This window comes from Erythranthe guttata, chromosome 14 (assembly GCF_056151865.1).
Source record: "Erythranthe guttata isolate IM_541 chromosome 14, IM_541, whole genome shotgun sequence".
NCBI lineage: Eukaryota > Viridiplantae > Streptophyta > Magnoliopsida > Lamiales > Phrymaceae > Erythranthe > Erythranthe guttata.
This window is the reverse complement of record NC_142546.1, coordinates 18541223-18562321: the sequence shown is the minus strand read 5'-3', so window position 1 is coordinate 18562321 and position 21099 is coordinate 18541223. Positions and strand designations below refer to the sequence as shown.

Sequence of the window (21099 nt, the reverse complement as noted above, 5' to 3'; positions counted from 1 at the left end):
GGAGCTGCTGTTGGAAGAGACACGGAGTTCAAGTTGTGTACAAGAACGGCATATTACATAAAGAGGGAGTCTTTAGTGTTTTTAATAAGTCCTATTAATGTACACTGTAAATCTGAACTAGTGAAATCGTGTTTGCAGGTCCACGTGGATGTAAGACACATTTGTGTCTGAACCACATTAAATTCTTGTGTTTGTTTACTCGCTTTCAGTAGTTTATAACTGTGTTAACACAAGAATTGTAGTTGTAACTGCATACTGTTCCCACAACAACTGTTACAACTTCGGTTAACAGACTTTCATAGGCATTTAAAATCAACAAATATTGTTGCATAATATAAACTCATAATTTTTTACTTATGAAATAGAACGTATCACGATATGGTTAAATACACCCATCTCATCAGCTATGTATTATCTTACGAAAAAAATTGTCATTCAATAGGTAAATTTGACACTGTAAAAATGGACGTGTAAGACTATACGTAGTTATGGGGGTATAATTATCCAAAATATTTTTTCATAATTCGACTTTAGATTAGAGGGTGACCGTAATTTGCCATTTTCTTTTAAATGAGAGGTTGAAGACCGACTCTCTCTGTTCTAGCTACTCTTTTGTCGAGGACAAACAACAACACATATTCGAATAGGCCTTAAGAAGTGAGGAGTGCCATAAGATATCTCGTATCAATTCATAACATATGTTTATGAGAAGACCAATGGTTTCCATTAAGCTGCAATTGTAAACAAAAATTAATAAATAATATTTAGTTGTGTTATTTGGGGAGACAATACTAGTAAATCTGGATACAATGTTGTGTTATTCAAATTAAATTTTAGAGAAAGTTAGGAAAAAATGACGAAGCTTCACAACACTCAAAATCAACGAAAATTCAGAAATAGATAGAGAGAGAGGACACAGCTTTCCACCAAACCGCCAATGACTCCTCATCCCAAACACCTCCTACGTTACAAAACCTTAGCCGATCGATGCCAACCACCCAAGGTTTGAAAAAATCACAAAAACAAATATCACTATCAAAATTGAATAAAATTAACACCAAAAGATAAATATTGACAGGAGGAATCAAATATGGGTAATCCGTCAAATTTCGACCGTAAGAAAACAAGTTACCTCTCCAAGAAGAACTGTCGTCGTCGAAATCCACATCAAGAAGAACCACCGTCGTCGAAATACACGTACACTATAAAATGATTGCAGAAACAGATCCAGAGTTGCAAAACTTACGCAATTACCATCAAAACAAAGAACTTGACGAGATGAATCAAACGTTAGTTAAATCAACAAATTCCAACCGTCGGAGAGAAAGTTATGACTTCGAAAAATACCATTGTCGTCCCATAAAAATTATAAAGCGGAAATTTGGATATACTAGAAAAAAAATGGTGGTTGGATAGAGTTTAAATACAATTCTATAAAGAGTATAATAGGTATTCTATGTGGGCATGTCAAATTTTGATAAAATGTAAGAGGTATCACAAGGGTGTAATCTTCTTGATAGTTAGTTCAATATATTTGTCAAATGAGGGTCCATCAATTAACCCCATATATTATTAAATGTATTCTCAAAAAATAGGGCAAATTACGGCCACCTTCTAAGATCATGTCAAATTACGAAAAAACCATCTTGTTTGCATAATTACAGCGGGCCTCTCAACTATGTATCGTGATAATACATAGTTTTGAGGCGGGCGCTGTAGTTATGCATACAAGATGGTTTTTTCGTAATTGGGATAATTATTTAATCTTGACTAATTTTATCATGTAACTAATTACCTGGCCTTATATTTATCTTATATACATGAATTGAAAAGAAATGGATTTAAAATTTTCAATTTATAGCAACTCAGTAAAATCCATTTTAAATAATGATTTTATTAGTAAAGTTTTAATTCTGATCCGTTATCCACCCCTATAACATAGATTTGCACAACACGAAATTACTTTGCAAACAAATATCCGAATTAGAAGAAATGTCCAGAAAAGTGAAACCGTGTCCTCATATATTTAATAATGTATATAGCATATATATATATATAGTGTGATTGATTGTAGCATATCAATAAATATAACCGACCAAGTTTCAATTTACATAACACGGAGAAATTAAAAGAAAAAAAACAATAACATATATCTCGGAGAACACTGTGTTTTGTGTGTGTGTGTGTGAGAGAGAAAGAGAAAGAGAATATGGAGATGGAGGGAATTGAGCACAGAACTGTGAGCGTTAACGGCATAAACATGCACCTAGCCGAGAAAGGCGGCGAAGGCGGCCCTGTTGTTCTCTTCCTTCACGGCTTCCCGGAGCTCTGGTACACATGGCGCCACCAGTTAACGGCGTTCGCCGCCCTTGGGTACAGGGCCGTGGCGCCAGACCTCCGCGGCTACGGCGATTCTGATGCGCCGGCCGACGCTTCCAGCTACTCGTGCCTCCACGTGGTGGGCGACATAGTGGCGCTGATTGAAACCCTCGGCGGCGGCGGCGCGCCGGTGTTGTTGGTGGCGCACGACTGGGGGGCTATGATTGCGTGGTACCTCTGCTTATTCCGTCCGGATTTGGTGAAGGCGTTTGCTGCTTTAACGGTGCCGTTTCGTCCCAGGCATCCTAAGATGAAACCTGTTGAAGGCATGCGAGCTTTCTTTGGAGATGATTACTATATGTGCAGATTCCAGGTTCTTTTTTGTTTTTTGTTTTCCTCTAATTCTATATAATATTTTTTGTTTATTAATATTATTATTCATTATTTTTCTAGTTATATATTTCACATGGATAATAATCTTGGATGACGGGATAATTTCAATAATTAAACACCCACAAACAGTGATTTTGATGTTTAGCTTATAAGATATTTAAAAGCTTATAAGTTCTTCAAAGTGATTGGTAACTTATTATAAAAATAAATTATTGAAGAGTAAATAATTTTTTTTATGTAGCTATATTTATCTCATATTTTTATTTAAAATCTTATAATTAGTAAAAATGACAAATAATGTCATTATCCTAACACTTTAAAAATCAATTCAAAATAAGATAAAACAACTTGTTAACTTTTAAAACATCTTATCAGACGTAAGAACTTATAAATAAACTTAGCCAAATGCCCCTGAATATTTATAAATGAAATTTAAATAAGATACCATATAAGCATTTTAATTTGGATTAGGAAGAATGAAACATGAAAATGAGTAGGCAATTTCCATTTCTTTTTTTCTTACTACAATAAATAAGGATTAATGGCAAGTACAGCTGGCAATATAATATAGGCTCCCCATCTGAATGTATATTTATGACTATTAATGACACAGTACTGTTGTAATGTGACTAGCTATATTCAATTACTAATATTGGTGCGACAACATAAATGAATTTCCAGATCTGCAGTATCCTTGGGGCTTGGACCATATGGAACAATAAACTCTTCTTCCTCCCAATTTAAATTGAAAATTTTAAATAAAAATTGAAGAATATATGTTAGAGGATAATTTGTTTAAAAAAAAAATTCATTTTTAACCTTTCGAATTATCCAAAAAAATAATCACGTACATATTTTTGAAATACCGAGTACGTACGATCTTTTGTCGCGTCTCTGACCCACCGAACCGTTTGAAGCGGGTCCAAATGAATTAAATGGTTATAGATCAGGTATTACATTACGTTTCCAAAATCCCATTTCTCATAAATAATACATATTACTTGTTGATTATCGTTAATTGTTTTTTCTTTTGAGTTTTATTTATCGTAAAAGTTATAGATAATTTCATTATTCACTTTATATCACTTGTAGACTTTATAAAATATTGTATTTTAATTTTGAGATTGTTTTGTTAAAATATACCATTAAAATATTATAAAAGTTAAAAATTTTACTTTTTTTTTTTTTTTTTATGTCAACGGGTCTAGTGGGTCTAATGAGTTAGAACTGTTTCATTCGGGTCTGGGTTGTGGTGGGTATGGGTCTAAGGTAAAAAGGGTTGGGATGAGTCTGAGTTTTATATATTTTTCACAGCACGGGTCTCGGGTTTAGGCAAACCAGCCCTTGAACCGACCGGTTGTCAGCCCTAGTTAGAATACCTTTGGATTCTTATGTTGAAATGTAATTATATTAATTTATAAGTTAATTAATTTTCCTTTTCTTTTTTTTTTTAATTAAAAATAAACTTATAAATTGCTGAACATGCATATTAATTGAGGAACAAATTAAACCAGTTGTACAAAGACAACACTGGACCCAAGATTAGGTGGTCACGTACATAGTCATATTTATAGATTCATTTAAGTATATATATTATATAGAAACTTTGCTCGTGGGCTGTTGAAATTTAAATATATGTGTGATGTCGATATATGTTGATCGATCAAATTTAATTGTGGACGGCTGTCGTAATGTCATTATTAAATGCTACACTGAAATATTAATAATCATTAACCAGTGTCCCGGTTCGTATTCATACTGGAAAAATTGTCGAATGTATTTTCTATTATTTTGTATCAATCTGCTTGAAATGTGTGTTTAATTAACAAGAAATAATGTAACAGGAACCTGGAAAGATAGAGTCTGAAATTGCAGAATATGGAGCAGAAAAGGTGATCAAGAAAATCCTGGCAGACCGTTCACCCGGTCTGCCCCGTTTACCCAAAGAAAACCCGTTCGGGTCCAAAACTGATGACATCAAATTACCACCATGGCTTTCTCAACAAGACCTCAACTTTTATGCTCAAAAGTACGACAAAAAGGGCTTCACCGGCGGACTCAACTATTACCGCGCACTTGATTTGTACGATAAGTACTTTAATTTTTTTTAAATTAACCTTTCGAGATCAATTTCATTGTCCTTCTCATTGAATGATATGCAGTTAAACCTTTATATATTAATGCAGTTGAAACCAACCAAATTGTATTAATTCAGCGAAATATTAATTTATCGAGGCTGTACTGTATGTAGGAATTGGGAGCTGACAGCGGCATGGACAGGAGCAAAAGTGAAAGTACCGGTGAAATTTATAGTAGGGGATATTGATATGGTGTACAACACACCAGGAGTTAAGGAATATGTTCATGGAGGTGGATTCAAGAATGATGTTCCACTACTTGAGGAATGCATTGTCATGGAAAATACTGGCCATTTCATTAATCAAGAGAGGCCTGATGAGATCAATGCTTCTATTCATGATTTTTTTACCAAATTTTCAGCTTAACTTTTCGTTCTCGTAATCATGTCTTAGTTTGGTCGGTATTTTCGGTTTCTTCTTTTTTCTTTTTTTTTTCTTTCGTTTTGTGTTTTATGAGAATCCGATTTCAATTTAATATTTCATATTCTAACAATATGTTTTTGTTTTAAATAAATATGTTGTTTGATATAAAGTACGTATATTTTGATGTGCATGCAGGGGCGAGCCAACGCAAGGGCTAGAGTGGATTCAAGTCCATTCTCAATTTACAATAGTTTCATTATATTAAACTCTATTTTTTCTTATAAAGCCTACCCATCGAAGCCCAAATTAATTGTATGATATAAAACCGCCATATTCCTTCTCTTTTCCTATTTTCTACATTATGTATTCTGAGCTCTACTTCTCCCTTGTTTCGTCGAAAATTGTCTACTAATGATTGAACCATCCTAAGAAAATAAGATCCCGATTAAGGTTGCTAATATAACCTTTCCTCTAATATTAATTTTCCTTCAATTCACTTGTTTTGTGATACTTTAAACCAAAAATAAAAAATAATCTAAATAAATATTTTTGGGGTGCAACCCTTAAACTCTCGAAATATTTAAATCCACTATGTGATAAATTTCTAGCCTTGCCACTGTGTGCATTTGCAAGGGAATACCGTGAATACGGGTTCGTACTAATAGAAATATAACCAAATACATCAAAATGTGAATGGGGTGATCAAGTTACTATTATGATTATAGGTAAATTAATAACTTCATAGAATACAAACAAGGCTCAAGAATTTTAGGTGGCCCGACTCAACTAAATATACATATGTTGGAACCACATTTGTACTTCGACGATCGATCATAAAATTAAGTAAGGCGGCGAAGCACGGACTAGGTTGCTCTCTTGACATGAATTTCATGACCCCTTTCCGAAATAATGCGCATAAAAGTTGTGATCTTGTCGCCCACAAGATACAACATCCCAGCCTAATCTCAGCTGTAGCTTCTATACATTCAAGTAAAGCAGACGAATTTTACACCAAACACACAGCAAGAACTTAAACTATAGAATATAGGTTCAGACAAAAAATAATTTTAAAAATAAACCCATCCCCATGTCTTTTGTCTAAAATACCCCTCATAATATAATTATCATCAATTCCATCCAATGCACTCTAACTTCATCAATATTGTACATTGACCCATGATTTGAACAAATATATAATATTAACCCCCATTTTTATAACTTTTTAAATTTTTTTAGAAAATAATTTTTTTTTCCGACCAGATTCCGGTGTTGAATTTTTTATTTTTGAAAAAAATGTTTTTGTAATTTTTTTCTACCTATATTATTGTGTTAACAACAAAATTACTGTCTAAAACATTAATATTGAATGCCAAACCAGTAATATTAGTAATATTACTGTCTCAAACATCATTACTACTGTCGGAGGCAACAATATTGCAAGTCAAGACGATAAAATTAATTAATACATAAATATTTATGTGTTAACAATAGTACCGAGTGAGACAGTAATATTACTAATATTACCGTTTTCGGACAATTATTTTGTTGTTAAAGCAGTAATTTACGGAGAATAAAATTACAAAAGAAAAGGTCAACGCCGGAGACAGGCGGTCAACGATGGTGATTTGCCAGAAAAAAAAAATTTCCGAAAAAAAAAATCAACGCCAGAGATCGGCGGTGATGGTCAAAATTGGTTAATTGGTGAAATTAGACTAAATTGGGGGTGTAAATCATGAAATTGGGGATCACATAAGTATTTGTTGACAACAACAAATATAATACACCTGAGGCTGGATTGCAAAATTGGAGGCAAGTTTTCAAAATTTCAGTACTTACAATTTTAATCGATAAATTTGATGAGTTTCCCTTATATTGTTTCTTCAATTATTGAGGATTTATTTTATTAATTTTGGAAGGTTTGATTCCAGTTTGCACCCTCGAGAATGCATTGCCAAAAACAAATTATCATCACGTTCGCCCCAACATAAGTTTTAAGGTTAGTGAAGATAATTTCATCTATTAGTAGCATTTATAAATGAAAATTTTCTTTTATGTTATAAATATAACTCAAATAATAGAATTCTGATAAATAAATTAGAAAATGATTGGATATGTACCTCCTTTATCAGAATTGATATAAAACAATGATGATTTTTTTTTGTATGAAACGATATTACATATGTAATTTGGTGAGAAAAAAATAATTGAAGGGTGGAAAAGTTAAAAATTTAATATTTTTGCACCAAGAAAATAAATATTTTTGTATGGGTGTATTCACGGATGGTATTTTCATTTTTAGTGTCAAGTAAAATTATTTGGTTCTCCCCACAATTCAACCATTTTTCTCACTATTTTACTAGAAATTTTCTCAAATTATACTCTTTATTGACAAAGATCTGCCAAACAAATAATTTATTTCGAGAATTTTGCTAAAATATCAATTGGGGTGCAATGTGAATGATTATCTTTTTACTGGGGGTGCAAAGTGCCAAATGCTAGATTTTGAGAGTGCAGAGAAAAAATGACAGTTGTAAAATCTTCTCAAAATTTCAATAAGTTTGACTGACATATGTAGGATTTAGGGTTGACATTTACCTCTCTGCAAATATTGTAAATTTACTCATTTTCTTGATTTACAATTTAATATTTGTCTTTTTGGGTTATGAATATGATCACAAGTGGGTAGTATTATTTGTTTACTTGTAGGGGCAATTTGCTATAGGTCCTCCTATAAGAGTTTTTATATGTATAAATCCAGTTACTAATTCCCTATTTTTATTATATTTATTATTTTAATAGTGTCTAAAATACCCCTAATAAAATAGGAAAAATAAAATCTCCCTACCAAATAAAATCCCTCAAATCTCTCTACCAAATAAAATTCCCCCAAGTCTCTCTCTCTCTCTCTTCTCCCAATTTTAATTAAAAAACAAGTTAATTCGTGGAAAAATAATTCTGCAAAAATTCAAACTCTCAAACTTCATCATACAAACGTCAAATGCAAATGGTAGACACCAACTAAAAAAATATAATAAGTAACTGCAAACAACATACTACACTCGGCCAAATGCAAACAACAAAGTGCAAAGTCGAATATGCATCATCTAAGTAAACAGTAAATTAAAAATAAATTGAAAATATGATTAATATCGTCTAAATTCAAACAAAAAAAAATAAAAATTTAGATTTAAAAAAATAATAAAAAAATACACAGTACGCAAATGCAAAACACAACAGCAAATCTTCCAATGCCAAAAAATACAATTTACAATTTGCAAAAGATCTATTATTACGGATTGCTATTTGCAGTTTTCAATTTTATGTTTCAAATTTAGTTTGTCAATTTTTAAATTCTTTTTGGTGTTTGGTGAAGCAAAAAGTAAGATAAAAATGAAACAAAAAAAAATATAATTCACTATAAATAAATTTAGAGAGAGAGGAAGAAGCGAATAACTAATTTTTTGTAACCAAGGAGGTGTTTGTTGTCGACCAAGAGATAATCTCGTAATGTAAAACTCCCTTCTTTTCTTTCTCTATGTATTTATATTTCCTCATACAAATCATTTGGATTCTTGTCTATGTATTTCTTCAACCAAAAAAAAAAAAAGAATACGAAAAAAAAAGAAAAAAAAGGTTTGAAGAGAAAGAGAGAGTAACACACGTGAGAGAGACCAGGAGAAAGAGAGATGTGAGATTATGAAACAGAGATGTGAGATTATAAATAAATAGAGACGTGAGATTGGAGATAATGAGAGAGTAATATGTGGGATTTGTTCCATAATTAATTGATGGTGTTTATGTCTATATACTAATACTTTTATTTAATTTATATTTTTAATTTGAGTCAAGAGACCTACACCTATATTCATCTAACAACTTGGATCCCCACCTATATAAGTTTGAAATAAGGTGTCTAGCCTATTTCCCCTTACTTGTATTACATTATATTAGAAAGTTTGTATAAAAATTAATCATGCATGCCAGTGAAAGCATTACTACAATGATATTTACCCAAAAAAAATATTATTTCACTCATTTAAATTTAATTGACCGAAATTTAGCAAGAAAAAAAAAATGAAATAGAAAAGAAGGTTCATGGAAATAGATCAATGAAATCCCTGTCATTGCAAATTTTTGAGAAGTTTTCTTACTTACTATGTGAATGGGAAGTCTTGACCTATAAATTAGGAAAATCAATATATTTGCCTTTGTTTCTATTCCATGTCCACATTGTTTCAGTGGAGCAGTTCCATAACAAACTTTGTTTCATACCTTTTAAACAAAATCAACTTAGTCTCCAAATTGTGAGGTTATTATTAAAATAAGGAGATATATTCATAACTTACACTTTCACCCCTCAACTGGGATTTTCTTCATTCTTTCACCATCTTGCAATTTTAAAGATATTTTAGGTATTGTTGCATTGTTATTGTGATATAATATTTGGAGTTCACTTCAAAATTTGAAAACAAAAATCAAGATAAAGAAAATAAAAAAATGGTTAATGGAATCATGAATGCAGATATAAGTAGAAATTCTTTTTTTCTTTTGATTTTGATTTCGCAAGTCAACTATATTCATTCTTTTTTCTTCTGAATTTGTTCGCTTTTTTTAGCAAGTTGGGGGTTGTTACTATTTTGCTTGTATTGATCTACCTATGTGTGAAAGAGCTCGCCAGATCATACCTGGTTGGCTTCGTAGGATCAACAAGCTTGAAGAGGACCTGAAGAAGAAACAAGAAATGAAAAACTGGCTGTGGATTGGAATGTTTGTTTCATCGTTGATTGTCTACTGTTTTCTGTAAAGTGATATAGTGGTTATGTATTGGGTTGTTATGTTATTTTAATGAACAATGAAGCTTAAAAAGTGTTTGGAGTACTCTGTTTTTCTGTTAGAAAATAGTCAGTTTTGATGTAATGGATGTTTCAAATGAATTAATGAAATTTAGTTGTCAAATTGAGCACTCTATTTGTATGTATGTTTTGTTCTTAAAAAAATTGACTTATTTGTGTTTCTATGTACTCAATTCAGAAACATCAACAAAATATAATAGAGGAAAACAAGTTTAATCCATACAAAATAACACAAGTTTTATCCATACAAAAATTATACAAATCATGATGACTACAAAATAACACAAGTTTAATCCAAACGATGCAAGTTTCATCCACCTAGTGGATCCACAAAAAACAAGTTTAATTCAAAAAAACAAATCAGACAAAATCAATGGATGATTTTTTGGTTTAGGTGTTTTATTGTTGGGTGCTTGGCATTGTGAGCTTCTTGTTGTATATGTCTATCATCATTGCCTTCATTGGCTGAAAATGAGTCCATGGATAAGACTGCTGGCTACTTGACAAGATTGTTGAGTGCTTGAAATTGCTTCCAACTGCACTCTTGTTTGTAACATTTGAATTTCTTGATTGTTGAGTGCTTCCAACTACAGCCTTGCCTTTGTCACTTGCATTTTTTGATTGAACATATGGCTGTTATTGTTGACTGCTTCCAAGTGTACTTGGGGCTTTGTCATTTGCATTCTTTGAGGAAAAAAATGGTCTCCTTGGTGTTCTTGCTTTGGGTATCCCCAGACTCTTGTTGGGCCCTTTTGTAGGTGGCTGTGATTGTTTCTTCTTGCATGTTCTTTTAGTTGGAGCATTCTCTTCAATCTCAACATTGCTTTCAATCTGCACTTCGCTCTCATGTTGCATTTTATTCACATCATTGTTTTCAGCCTGCAAAAATATATAATAAGTCAAAATCATGTAGCCAACTTCAATCTTATTTTACAAAAAGCATTACACTTACTGGAGGCATTTTCAATTCAACATACACTTCATCAATTAAATCAAGGTCAATCTGCAAATCACTCTCAACATTGTTTTCAAACTGTAAATCACTCCCAAATGTGCTTTGAAACTGCAAAATTATAGAGTAAATCAAGATTAACATAGTTCAATATCTTACAACTTGCCCTATGATGGTAGACTTACTGTAGGTATATGCATTTCATCACCCTCTTCATCAAGTAATCTTAGTCCACCTTGAACCTATTAGGCAAAAGTATTAATGTTATAATGGTAGACTAACTGTACCTCAATAAGAATAATCTATTAAATCATTACAATTACCTTATCCATTGGTCTCTTGCCTCTTCCTCTTCTGGTGACTGGTAACTTTGTTCTTGTTGGAACAACTGCAGGCTTAACAGTTCCAACTCCACTTGATTTTGTTGCAGTAGGCATAAAGGATTCAACTCCACTAGTTCCAACATCAGTCTTCTTTTCTTTTGTCTACAAGCTCATGACATTACATAATTACAAATAAAGTCACATAAAAATACTGAAAATACTTAATTAATGTAAGGCTCGTACCTTTCTTTTGGTGGTGGTTGGTACTTGGCCAATTCCACTAGCTTTCCTCAATGGACATCCCTTTGCATTATGCATTATGTCTCTTTTCTTGACAGTGCCTGCATGTCATTATCACACCTTGCCTGCCCAGCTTCCCAATCTTTGCTATGCCTTTGCTAGTTGCTGCTGGTATATCATTTGGCCCATTAGCTTCACCAGGTTGCTTTCTTTCAGTGTTGAGCTTTGGTCTTCCTGGCATCTTTTCAATGTCAGGGGAAGCAATTTAGGCTTTCCTGATTGTGGCCACATTTTATGGCCATCAAGTGTGTCCATCAGATGGTTATAGACCCTCAAATATGTTTCTTTTCTGTAGAAGTTGTCCATATAACTTTCAGGTAAATAGCTCATATGAAACATCACTGCAATTGCATGTGCACAGGGGATTCCACTGAGTTGCCATCTTCTACAGCTACAGGTTTTATCTCCTAGATTCACTCTGAACTTTGAACCAAAACAACCCTCCAGCTCAAATTGATCCTTCCCATTCCAGTGTGCAATAAACTCCATTGTTTTCTCTTTTGAAACATCCAGCTGCTTTTGGATATTAGGACATATTTCCCCTCTGTATTTGGCCATTTTATCCCTCTTCACATGAACACTTTTCATCAAAATCATCCTAATAGCTTCTAACATGTCAATTATGGACAGAATCCTAGGCCTTAAAATCAAGGCATTGAAACTTTCACGCATGTTATTCAGTAGAGTGTCACACTTGGAATTGCAACTGAAATATGCTCTAGACCAGTGTGCTGATGGCCTTTTGGCAAGCCATTGAAATGTTTTTTTGTCTTTTGCAGCCAACTCCCTCAACACTTTGTCAAAGTCAACAACTCTTGAAGCCCTTGCAGCTTGCCACAAGATATTTTTCAGAGCTAATCCTCTGTGTGAGAGCTTGAAGTTGCAATACAAATGCATCACACATAATCTGTGCTCACAGTTAGGCATCACCATATCAACTGCATCAACCAATCCCTTCTGTTTGTCACTCATAATAGTCAATGGACCACAGTTTTCTATCTCCAAATATGTTTTCAACAAATCCATAAACCACACCCATGAATCTCTCTTCTCCTTCTCAACAACTGCATAAGCAAATGGATAGATACCATTATTGGCATCTATCCCCACAACAGATAATATAATTCCCCCATAATATGACTTCAGGTGACAACCATCAAGGAAAATTATGGGTCTACACCCCTCTAGAAAGCCCTGCTTCAGTGCTCCCCAACATAAATAGATTCTTTTGAACTTCAGCTTGCCTCCATCATCTCTGGTCTTGATTCTAATTGTGGTGTTAGGACTACATCTTCTTATATCTTCAGCATATCTCCAAACAAGCCCATATTGTTCCACACTTGAGCCAGTGTTCATTTCTGTAGCCTTTCTTTTGGCCCTATACACTTGGTGTCTACTGAACAACAGCTTACAGTCCTTCTGAGCAACACTCATCATTGAGTCAACTGGCCAGTTTGGATCACTTCTTAATTTGTCCTGATACCTGTTGGCCAACCAACTAGAAGTAGCACAAGCAACTTTCTCTTTTCTATTACACTCATGGACTGCATGGATGGTTTTAATTTTTAGGGTAGCCTCACCTCTCATGTTTGATGCATAAACATTCCAAGGACAACTTTCATGTTTGTATATTGCTTGAACTATGTTTTTCTCATTTTTTGAGAACTTAATGTCTCTACCATTTATAACAGCATGTTGTTTCACAGCATCCCTGAAAGTGTTCATATCAGAGAAGCAGAGACCAAGTTGAAATTGAGGATTGACCATGTCCACTGTAGGGTTGAAAACAGGGAACTTATGATGTGTGAATTGGTTTTTTTTTTTTTTGAGTGAATGCCACCTCTTCATGAACCACTTTATTTAGTCTCTTAGATCTTCTAGTGGTCTTTTTGACAGTTGGACTGTCTGCTGATGGTTTATCCCTTAAGCCACCCTATTCTACACTGAAGTCAACATGGTCATCATAGTCAACATCATTATCAGATTCAAACCATTCACTGTCAACCAAGAAATCACTATATTCTGAATCCTCCCCAAGGGATTGCACATCACTGCCTCCACTATCATTCATATCAATCAAACCATCATCAAAAGGGTTCAACTCAGGCACACTATCAGAATCTGAGGCATCACTAGCATTTTCATACACATCAGGCTCATCATCATCTCCTGCATAACCAACTGGCTCATTTGCTTCTAGAAATTGTGCAGATGACTCACCCAAATACTCATTTTCTGACTCTTCAGCGCTTTGATGTTGAACATAAATTGCTGCCACCCTTTCCTCATCAAGAAAGTTCACTAAGTTCAATGTATCACTATCGTCTTGTAGCAAAACGAAATTATCACACCCATGTCTACTGTGGAAGAACCCAACTACATCTTTCAAATCTAACTCCTTGGCCATCTCAGTAAGCTCTATCATAGACATTTCATCCACAGTAATCGAAGAAGTGAACATCTCCAGCCAAATAACACCTTCCACTGAGGGTTAGAAACTTGCCGGAATGATACATTTTGATTGTGAAGTGTTCACTATTAGGACCTGGATTATAAAACACAACACGAAATAACTAAGTCAACAACTGTAAATAAAAAAATTGATTAAACAATAATAAATAAATAAAACGGCCCACAAAGTGGTCCAAAACTTGAAAAAAATCAATAGCAGACAAAGACCAAGAATGTGTTGTTTCCATATGCTTTAAACCATTAAAAAACTGGGCACTTTAGTATTATACTCTATTTTCATTGTCGTTTTCGACCTAAACTCAACAACACCCAACATAAAAAATTGGTTCTTTTCAAAAGTTATAATAAGACATGGAAATCAACAAATCAAACATCATACCGTAATCTGGAACATCACTACTGGCTTGTCGCAACCTCCATACCATCTTGCACTTCAGGAGCGGACATAAATGGACCCAATTTCGCAGAGATAGAAAAGTCCTAAAGATTTCGTAAATGGGAAAAAAACTGTTGTGAGTGAATAATGACAGTGAAGAAGAATAAACGGGAGATAGAAAAGGGGGGTTGAGTGGAAAATACTAATTTACCCCAGCTATATTCACGTGCAAGGCACATGATTTTGATTCCGGTCAGAATTGGCCAAAAATGGACTATTTCTTAATCGGTGCTAAAAATACGTAAGTTCAGGTATGCCCGTACAATTTTTTTCCGTTCAGGGGGTAAAGCGCAAAAACGTTCAAATTTTAGGGGATTTTTTGCAGTTAACTCTATTAAATAATATCTTTTAAAAATTGGACAAGTTGTTATTTATCAAAAGTCCAGTATTATTTTCAACAGAACTTCAAAGAGGAGTTATATCGATGAAGTCAGCGAAGTTGTTCCAATGGAGGTAGTCGAGAAGCATGAAAAGTACTTGGGACTTCCTTCTGTTATCAGTAATCAAAACGGATCGTTTTCAATTTTCAAGTATTAAAGGATCTAAGGGGAATATGCGTTCTAATATAACATATGAGCTTATTACATTTGCTATTCCTGTGAAAATCGTAACTGTGCATTTTCCTAGTGTCATAAAAAAATTAGCAAATAACCCCATGTATTTATTAGTCACAGGCAGAACCCCTTTGTCGCAAATCGTGTGTCTCACTCGCGGTTTCTGAGATTTTTCTTCTTTTTGTTTCGCAAAATGACATAATTGCCCCCAACTGCTTTTCTTTATTTTTCTTTTCTGTTTCTTTAATAAATATCAAGTATAAATTAAATAAAAAATTGAATAATTTTTAATTTTCTCAAACAAAACCACCACCGTTCTCAACCATCGTCCGCGACGGGGACACTAAACCACCACCACTCTTTGCTGCAATATACACCACTCTCTCATGGCAGAATCGGGTTTGTGGGGCCAATCACCTCTCCTCTTCGTAATTTTTTCTCAACTCCATCACCTGCAAACTCACTTCCGATAAACGCGCACCAGGCGCTCAATTTCTGCAGCACCGAAGATGCCTCTTGTCGATTAATCAGACGCATTTTCCCAGCCACACAAACTGTTCGACGAAATAGTATAGCTCCTCGCCGCCGTAGGCGACGACGGAGAGGAGGAAATTCTGGTGTAAGTGGGAGGCGGCAACGAGGTGAAGTTGGCGGTGGACGGGTGTCTGAAGCGAGAAGAGCGGAAGAGACATGTTGTGGAAGGAAAGGGGTGGGGCCGGCGGAGGTGGCGGCGGGAAGAGGTGATTGCCGGAGGTGGTGGTGGTGGCGATTTCAATGAGGAATAAGAAGAAATTTGGGCAAAACCATATTTTCTCAATATAGTGTTTTCAGCCCTCACAATTTTATAAATATAATGTATTTTCCGGAAAATTACAATTAAGTCCTCTAACTTATTATTTGATTAAGTTTCTACATTTTTTTAGTAATTCAATTTGGTCCCTAAGTTTTTTTGCACAAACCTCCCCAGGATATTTTTGTCCTTTCACAGCCAGTTAACAGATGAATTTTACTCTAATTCCACTTTTCGTCTCCATGTTCTAAGGTGAACAAATTGCACTCTCAATTTATCAATGGGGCGTGCTAAATCCCACACTAAGGTTTACTGAATCACACACACAAATTAAAAGGTTTATCTCTAGCTCTAACATTACAAATTCTCTACATCTATTATCTATCACTTCTTCTCCTCAGGGCATTCCCTCAACCACTCAAAAACAAAAATGAACGCAATATTTTCATACGACGATCCTCTCAAACCACATTTATGATTTCAAATTCACTCAGTAATTTTGATATTACGTAATTTTAATATTAAAAGAAATTGAAACAATAATTAACATTCATTTAACATCATTAAATATTTATTTAATATTACTTAAACAACTAATTAAAAGAAGAAAAAGAAAACACTAAACCACACCACCCAAAAAAAAAACAACCTTCAGAGCATCAGCTATGGTTTTGTGTGTGATGTCTTTTTTTATTTATGAGATGGTTTAGTGTGTAATTTTGTATGAAGTGCGGGAAAATGAAGAGAGGTGGGGAGGAGAAAAGAGAAACGATTTTTTACTGAAAAAGTTTAGAGATAGAAACATTTTTAATTGTGTGCGTGATTCAGTAATTTTAGTGCGGGATTTAGCATTTCCGTTGTGTTACACTTTTGGTCCGGCACATTAGTTGATCGTTTAGGACTAACGAACGATATTTTTTTTGGGGTTAAAATTAGAATTTAGAGTTGAGTTGGGCTAGAAATGAGAGACTGCCTCTAATTTTTCAAAACTACTTCTTTTGATTCAAAGAAGAATCTTTAAAATAAGAGAGTGATTATAATTTTTTTTAGAAACATATCTTAAACTCTTTTTAAACTGGCACTTAATTAATGTATTCATATGAAGTAGTATTTCAAACTTATATTTATATTATTAGGAATAGTAATATGAATAGCTTGATGACTTTATCCTAGAAAATACTACCCAATTATTTAAAAGGATTGGTTTTATAAAAATATATTTATTAAAAGACAAATAATATCTCTTTGTTTAAAAAATTTCCTTCTTTGTGTCAATTTTACATGATATGATTATTACAATATAAAATACCTTTTAGTTTATTGTATTCAACATCTGCGTGTTTATTCTAATTATGAAAAAACTTTTCATGTTGTTGTACTGGCAAAACCCGTATATGATTCAACTTTTTTTTAACAAAAGGCTACAAAATTCATCATTTAGATCGTCGTGTGGTAAAAACAAACCCATCGTAGGAGTACTTGTGCTAATATTAATACTATACATAGAGTTTTTATACAACCCGGAAAGTAAAATGAAAATGATCCTCAAAATATGTCCAAATCGACATATCCGAAGTTTTTCTACTATTTGAGGTTTTGTGTCTTTCACTTATTCACGGGTGAGGCCCGATTGGTGGCCGTGGCGGCGGCGGAGGTGGACTTGCCAGTCTTCGTGGAGCCTGTATTTGATAATTTTTTTTGGAACCATACTCTGAAATAATAAAAAGAAAGAGTCAACAAGCCCGTGATGGATTAAACAATATCGATATATCTACACCAGCATGTTTGAAGTTTTTGGATATATTAAAATGTACAAAGTTTATATGCACTACAAGAAAAAAAATGGCATTAGTCCTCTAAAAAAGAGAAAATCACAAAAAAATCGACCTGTATATGTCGAGAAATGGAGACCGATTTCAAAAACAAAAAAAAAAACCTTGAAAATCGACTTCCAAGCTTGAAAATGACATGGATACATAACTATATCGGTTCTCTGTCCGTGTAAACTACCATTTTATTGTCTTGTGACTTCATTTGGCATGATTTTTGAGGTTTTGATTCTTTGAATTTGGAGGTTTTTTGGGGGTTTTGTGAAGAAGGAGTAGGAGGGGGTTTGGGAAGAAGACGGAGAGGGGTGTGAGAGTTGTTTATGGTATTAAAAAAAATGAGATTTTTTATATTTGTGTGATATTGTTTTTCATTAATGTTATATTGGTATTTATGTTATTATAAATTTATTACCTATTTACTATCTATTTTTTTATTTAGGTGGTATTAAACTGGGAAAGAAGTGTATTTGAAATAGTCGCCTCTTATGAAGAATTGAAGAATAAAAATAACGCATCCCAAAATGAAGAACCAACTGGCAGCTGTAGGCTATGTTCAGTGCCGTCGTCGAAGGGCGTTGCCGCCTCGTCCGTCGTCAATTCGTAGCGCACGACAGCGGCCTATTATGGGTGAGTGCACAGTTGCTTTCTTTCTTAGAGGAACAACAAAGTCGAGAGAGAGGGAGGAATAGAACAAGTTTGAACTAAAAGCCCAATTTTTTTTTTAATTTATTTATGAAAGGAAACAAAACAGCTTTTGATTGGAAAAACCGATTTTCACCTCCAGGATTTACCACCTCGGAGTGCCTGAAAGCTCATTAGAAGGCCGAAAATCATTTTTTAAACATTTACATCAAAATAGTAAAGGCTAAGGTTCACATCAGCCTCTATGGATTAATCGGCCTCCTTGACCCTTTTTTAGAACACTACATGTCATATACATATATAAATATTAACAAAAAAATCACACTCACACACAAATATTCATTTATGAAAGCCCATTCTTGTAGATTTTAAACTTCAAAAATTTTACCATATCATATATCTCTAAACATTTACACATAACCATGTGGACGTATGTAAAACGTGCATCGAATAGATACAAGAGCACAACCGGGTATCATCTAATGAAAATCACGGAATGTGGGATATAATAAACCGTGAAAGTACTATATGCAGATTTATTTCTAGACTATATACTTATAATCTAATATATATACTCCCTTCGTCCCATATTATATGTCGTTTTGGATGATTGTGCGTATATTAAGGTACTCAGTAAATATGGATAGATTATACTAAAAATAACATAGTAAATACTAAAATATCCTTGTCATTATTTTATTTTTTAAATTAACCAATTAAGAGTGTTAAGAGCAATATTGATAAAAATGCAATTAATATTTTATTGGAACTCTAAAATGATAAATAATTTGGGACAAATAAAACAACCCAAAAAGACATATAATACGGGACAAAAGAGGGAGGAGTACGTACCTGTACCTAGAAATGTTGTTCTTCCTTGAATTAGCGGGAAAACAAGCAACATGAGTATCACAATAATCACTTTTCTGAACCGTTTCATCATTTCTTCCTTATTAGATTTATATTGAAGTGAGATACACTTTAATTTGCGTCTAATTAGCAGAAATTTATAGAACTTGGTCAAATATAAGAAAAGAGTGAGATGTATTATTTTTTTGGGAAAATTTGACAAACACCCCTCATCACACAAGTGTAGTTACAACAGGCCCAAATTTATTTCACATTTTTAAGATAAATCCAAAACAATTTTTATTAATATAAAATAATTAATTATCACCATTATACCCCTCATTATTTTCTATCCAAATCTTCTGATAATATATATATATATATATATATATATATATATATATATATATATATATATATATATATATATATATAAAATTAATGTTAACGAAAATGAATATCAACAAACTTGCTTTGCAAACTCTCTCTCTCTGACTCTGACTCTCTCTGTCTCACTCTCTCACACATACACACACACACACACACACTCTCTCTCTCTCTCTCTCTCACACACACACACACTATAACGGCAATGAATATCAGCAAACTTCATCTGCACTAGTTGCAATGGCAATGGAAATGGTGGCTTCCTCAGCCTTGTCGCCGCCACCGTTCCATGATCCGACTTTTCCGATTTCTCATCATCGCAGATTTGAGATTACCCGACTCACGTTTTCTCCTCCACCTGATGTGGCGGCGGCGGCGCCGCCAATAGTAGAAAGAGGTGGTGGAGCTGCATTTGCCAATCCCGAAGCAATGCTCCACATGAGAGAACTGCTCATCCAGCCCAACCGTCTGCTTGTAACCTTCAGTTCTCACCTTGATGGACGGCAGATTTGCCATTAACGGCGACGAAGAGCTTGTTTCCACCAGAAAGACTTCATGAGCATTATTAGCCTTGCCCGCAACCTGTTTGCTTAACGAAAACCACTCTGCAATTATAGAGTGGTTTTTGTTAATTAATAAGTTTATAGTGAATTTTTGTAATGAAATTTGTTAATTATATTGTGATTTTCATTAATTACATAGCGGTTTTTATTAATTGCAGAGTGGTTTTCGTTAATTGATAATTTTTTACTGATTTTTTTTAATGGAACTCGTTAATTACATAGTGATTTTCGTTCATTACAGAGTGGTTTTCATTAATTATAGAGTGGTTTTTGTTCATTGATAAGTTTATAGTGAATTTTTGTAATAAAATTTGTTAATTACATAGCGGTTTTCATTAATTGCAGAGTGGTTTTCGTTAATTGGTAAGTTTTTACTGAATTTTTGTAATGAAACTCGTTAATTATATAGTGATTTTCGTTAATTATAGAGTGGTTTTCATTAATTATAAAGTGGTTTTTGTTAATTGATAAGTTTTTAGTGATTTTTTTTAATGGAATTTGATAATTACATAGTAATTTTCGTTAATTTACAGAGTGGTTATCATTAATTATATAGTGGTTTTTATTAATTACATAGAGATTTTCGATAAGTTTATAAGGGATTTTCGTAACAAAATATTATAATCGCATAGTGGTTTTTTTGTAAGTTTATAATGAATTTCAATTTGTAAAAAATAATTTTTATTTTAATAAATTTAACTTTTAAAAAAAGATGTATAAAAACAATCATTTAAAAAATAAAAAAAATACGACAAAACTAAAACATAAATTAAAAAAAAAACCCAATTAATTAATTAACTAATTGAAGGAGAAAGAGGCGTGATAGGAGATAATAGGGGATGGTGGGGAGAAAATAGGGGGATTTGCATATCTACCAAAAAATAATGGTTTTTTTAAAATAATATTATATGGAAATTTTATGTAATATTAAATAGG

The 21099-nt window shown here is 33.3% G+C and overlaps 2 protein-coding genes across 2 annotated transcripts; one reads left to right on the top strand and one right to left on the bottom strand.

Moving 5' to 3' along the window:
- The first annotated feature begins 1843 nt into the window (after positions 1-1843).
- On the top strand, positions 1844-5382 carry LOC105952549 (alpha/beta-Hydrolases superfamily protein). Its single transcript, XM_012976113.2, has 3 exons — positions 1844-2692; positions 4557-4795; positions 4964-5382. Exons 1-3 carry the CDS (start codon positions 2210-2212, stop codon positions 5214-5216), a joined length of 975 nt encoding a protein of 324 aa, XP_012831567.2. The 5' UTR covers positions 1844-2209; the 3' UTR covers positions 5217-5382.
- A 6346-nt stretch (positions 5383-11728) lies between these two features.
- Positions 11729-13408, bottom strand: LOC105952548 (uncharacterized). The gene has a single exon (XM_012976112.2). The coding sequence runs from the start codon at positions 13406-13408 to the stop codon at positions 11729-11731; it is 1680 nt and encodes a 559-aa protein (XP_012831566.1).
- Between the last annotated feature and the right edge of the window lie 7691 nt (positions 13409-21099).

Bases quoted from the DNA above. Each gene is read 5' to 3' on its own strand.
- LOC105952548 (XM_012976112.2), bottom strand. From the start codon at position 13,408: ATGGTCAATCCTCAATTTCAACTTGGTCTCTGCTTCTCTGATATGAAC.
- LOC105952549 (XM_012976113.2), top strand. From the start codon at position 2,210: ATGGAGATGGAGGGAATTGAGCACAGAACTGTGAGCGTTAACGGCATA. The intron at 2,693-4,556 runs GTTCTTTTTTGT...ATAATGTAACAG, and splicing joins ACTATATGTGCAGATTCCAG to GAACCTGGAAAGATAGAGTC. The intron at 4,796-4,963 runs GTACGATAAGTA...TACTGTATGTAG, and splicing joins TATTACCGCGCACTTGATTT to GAATTGGGAGCTGACAGCGG.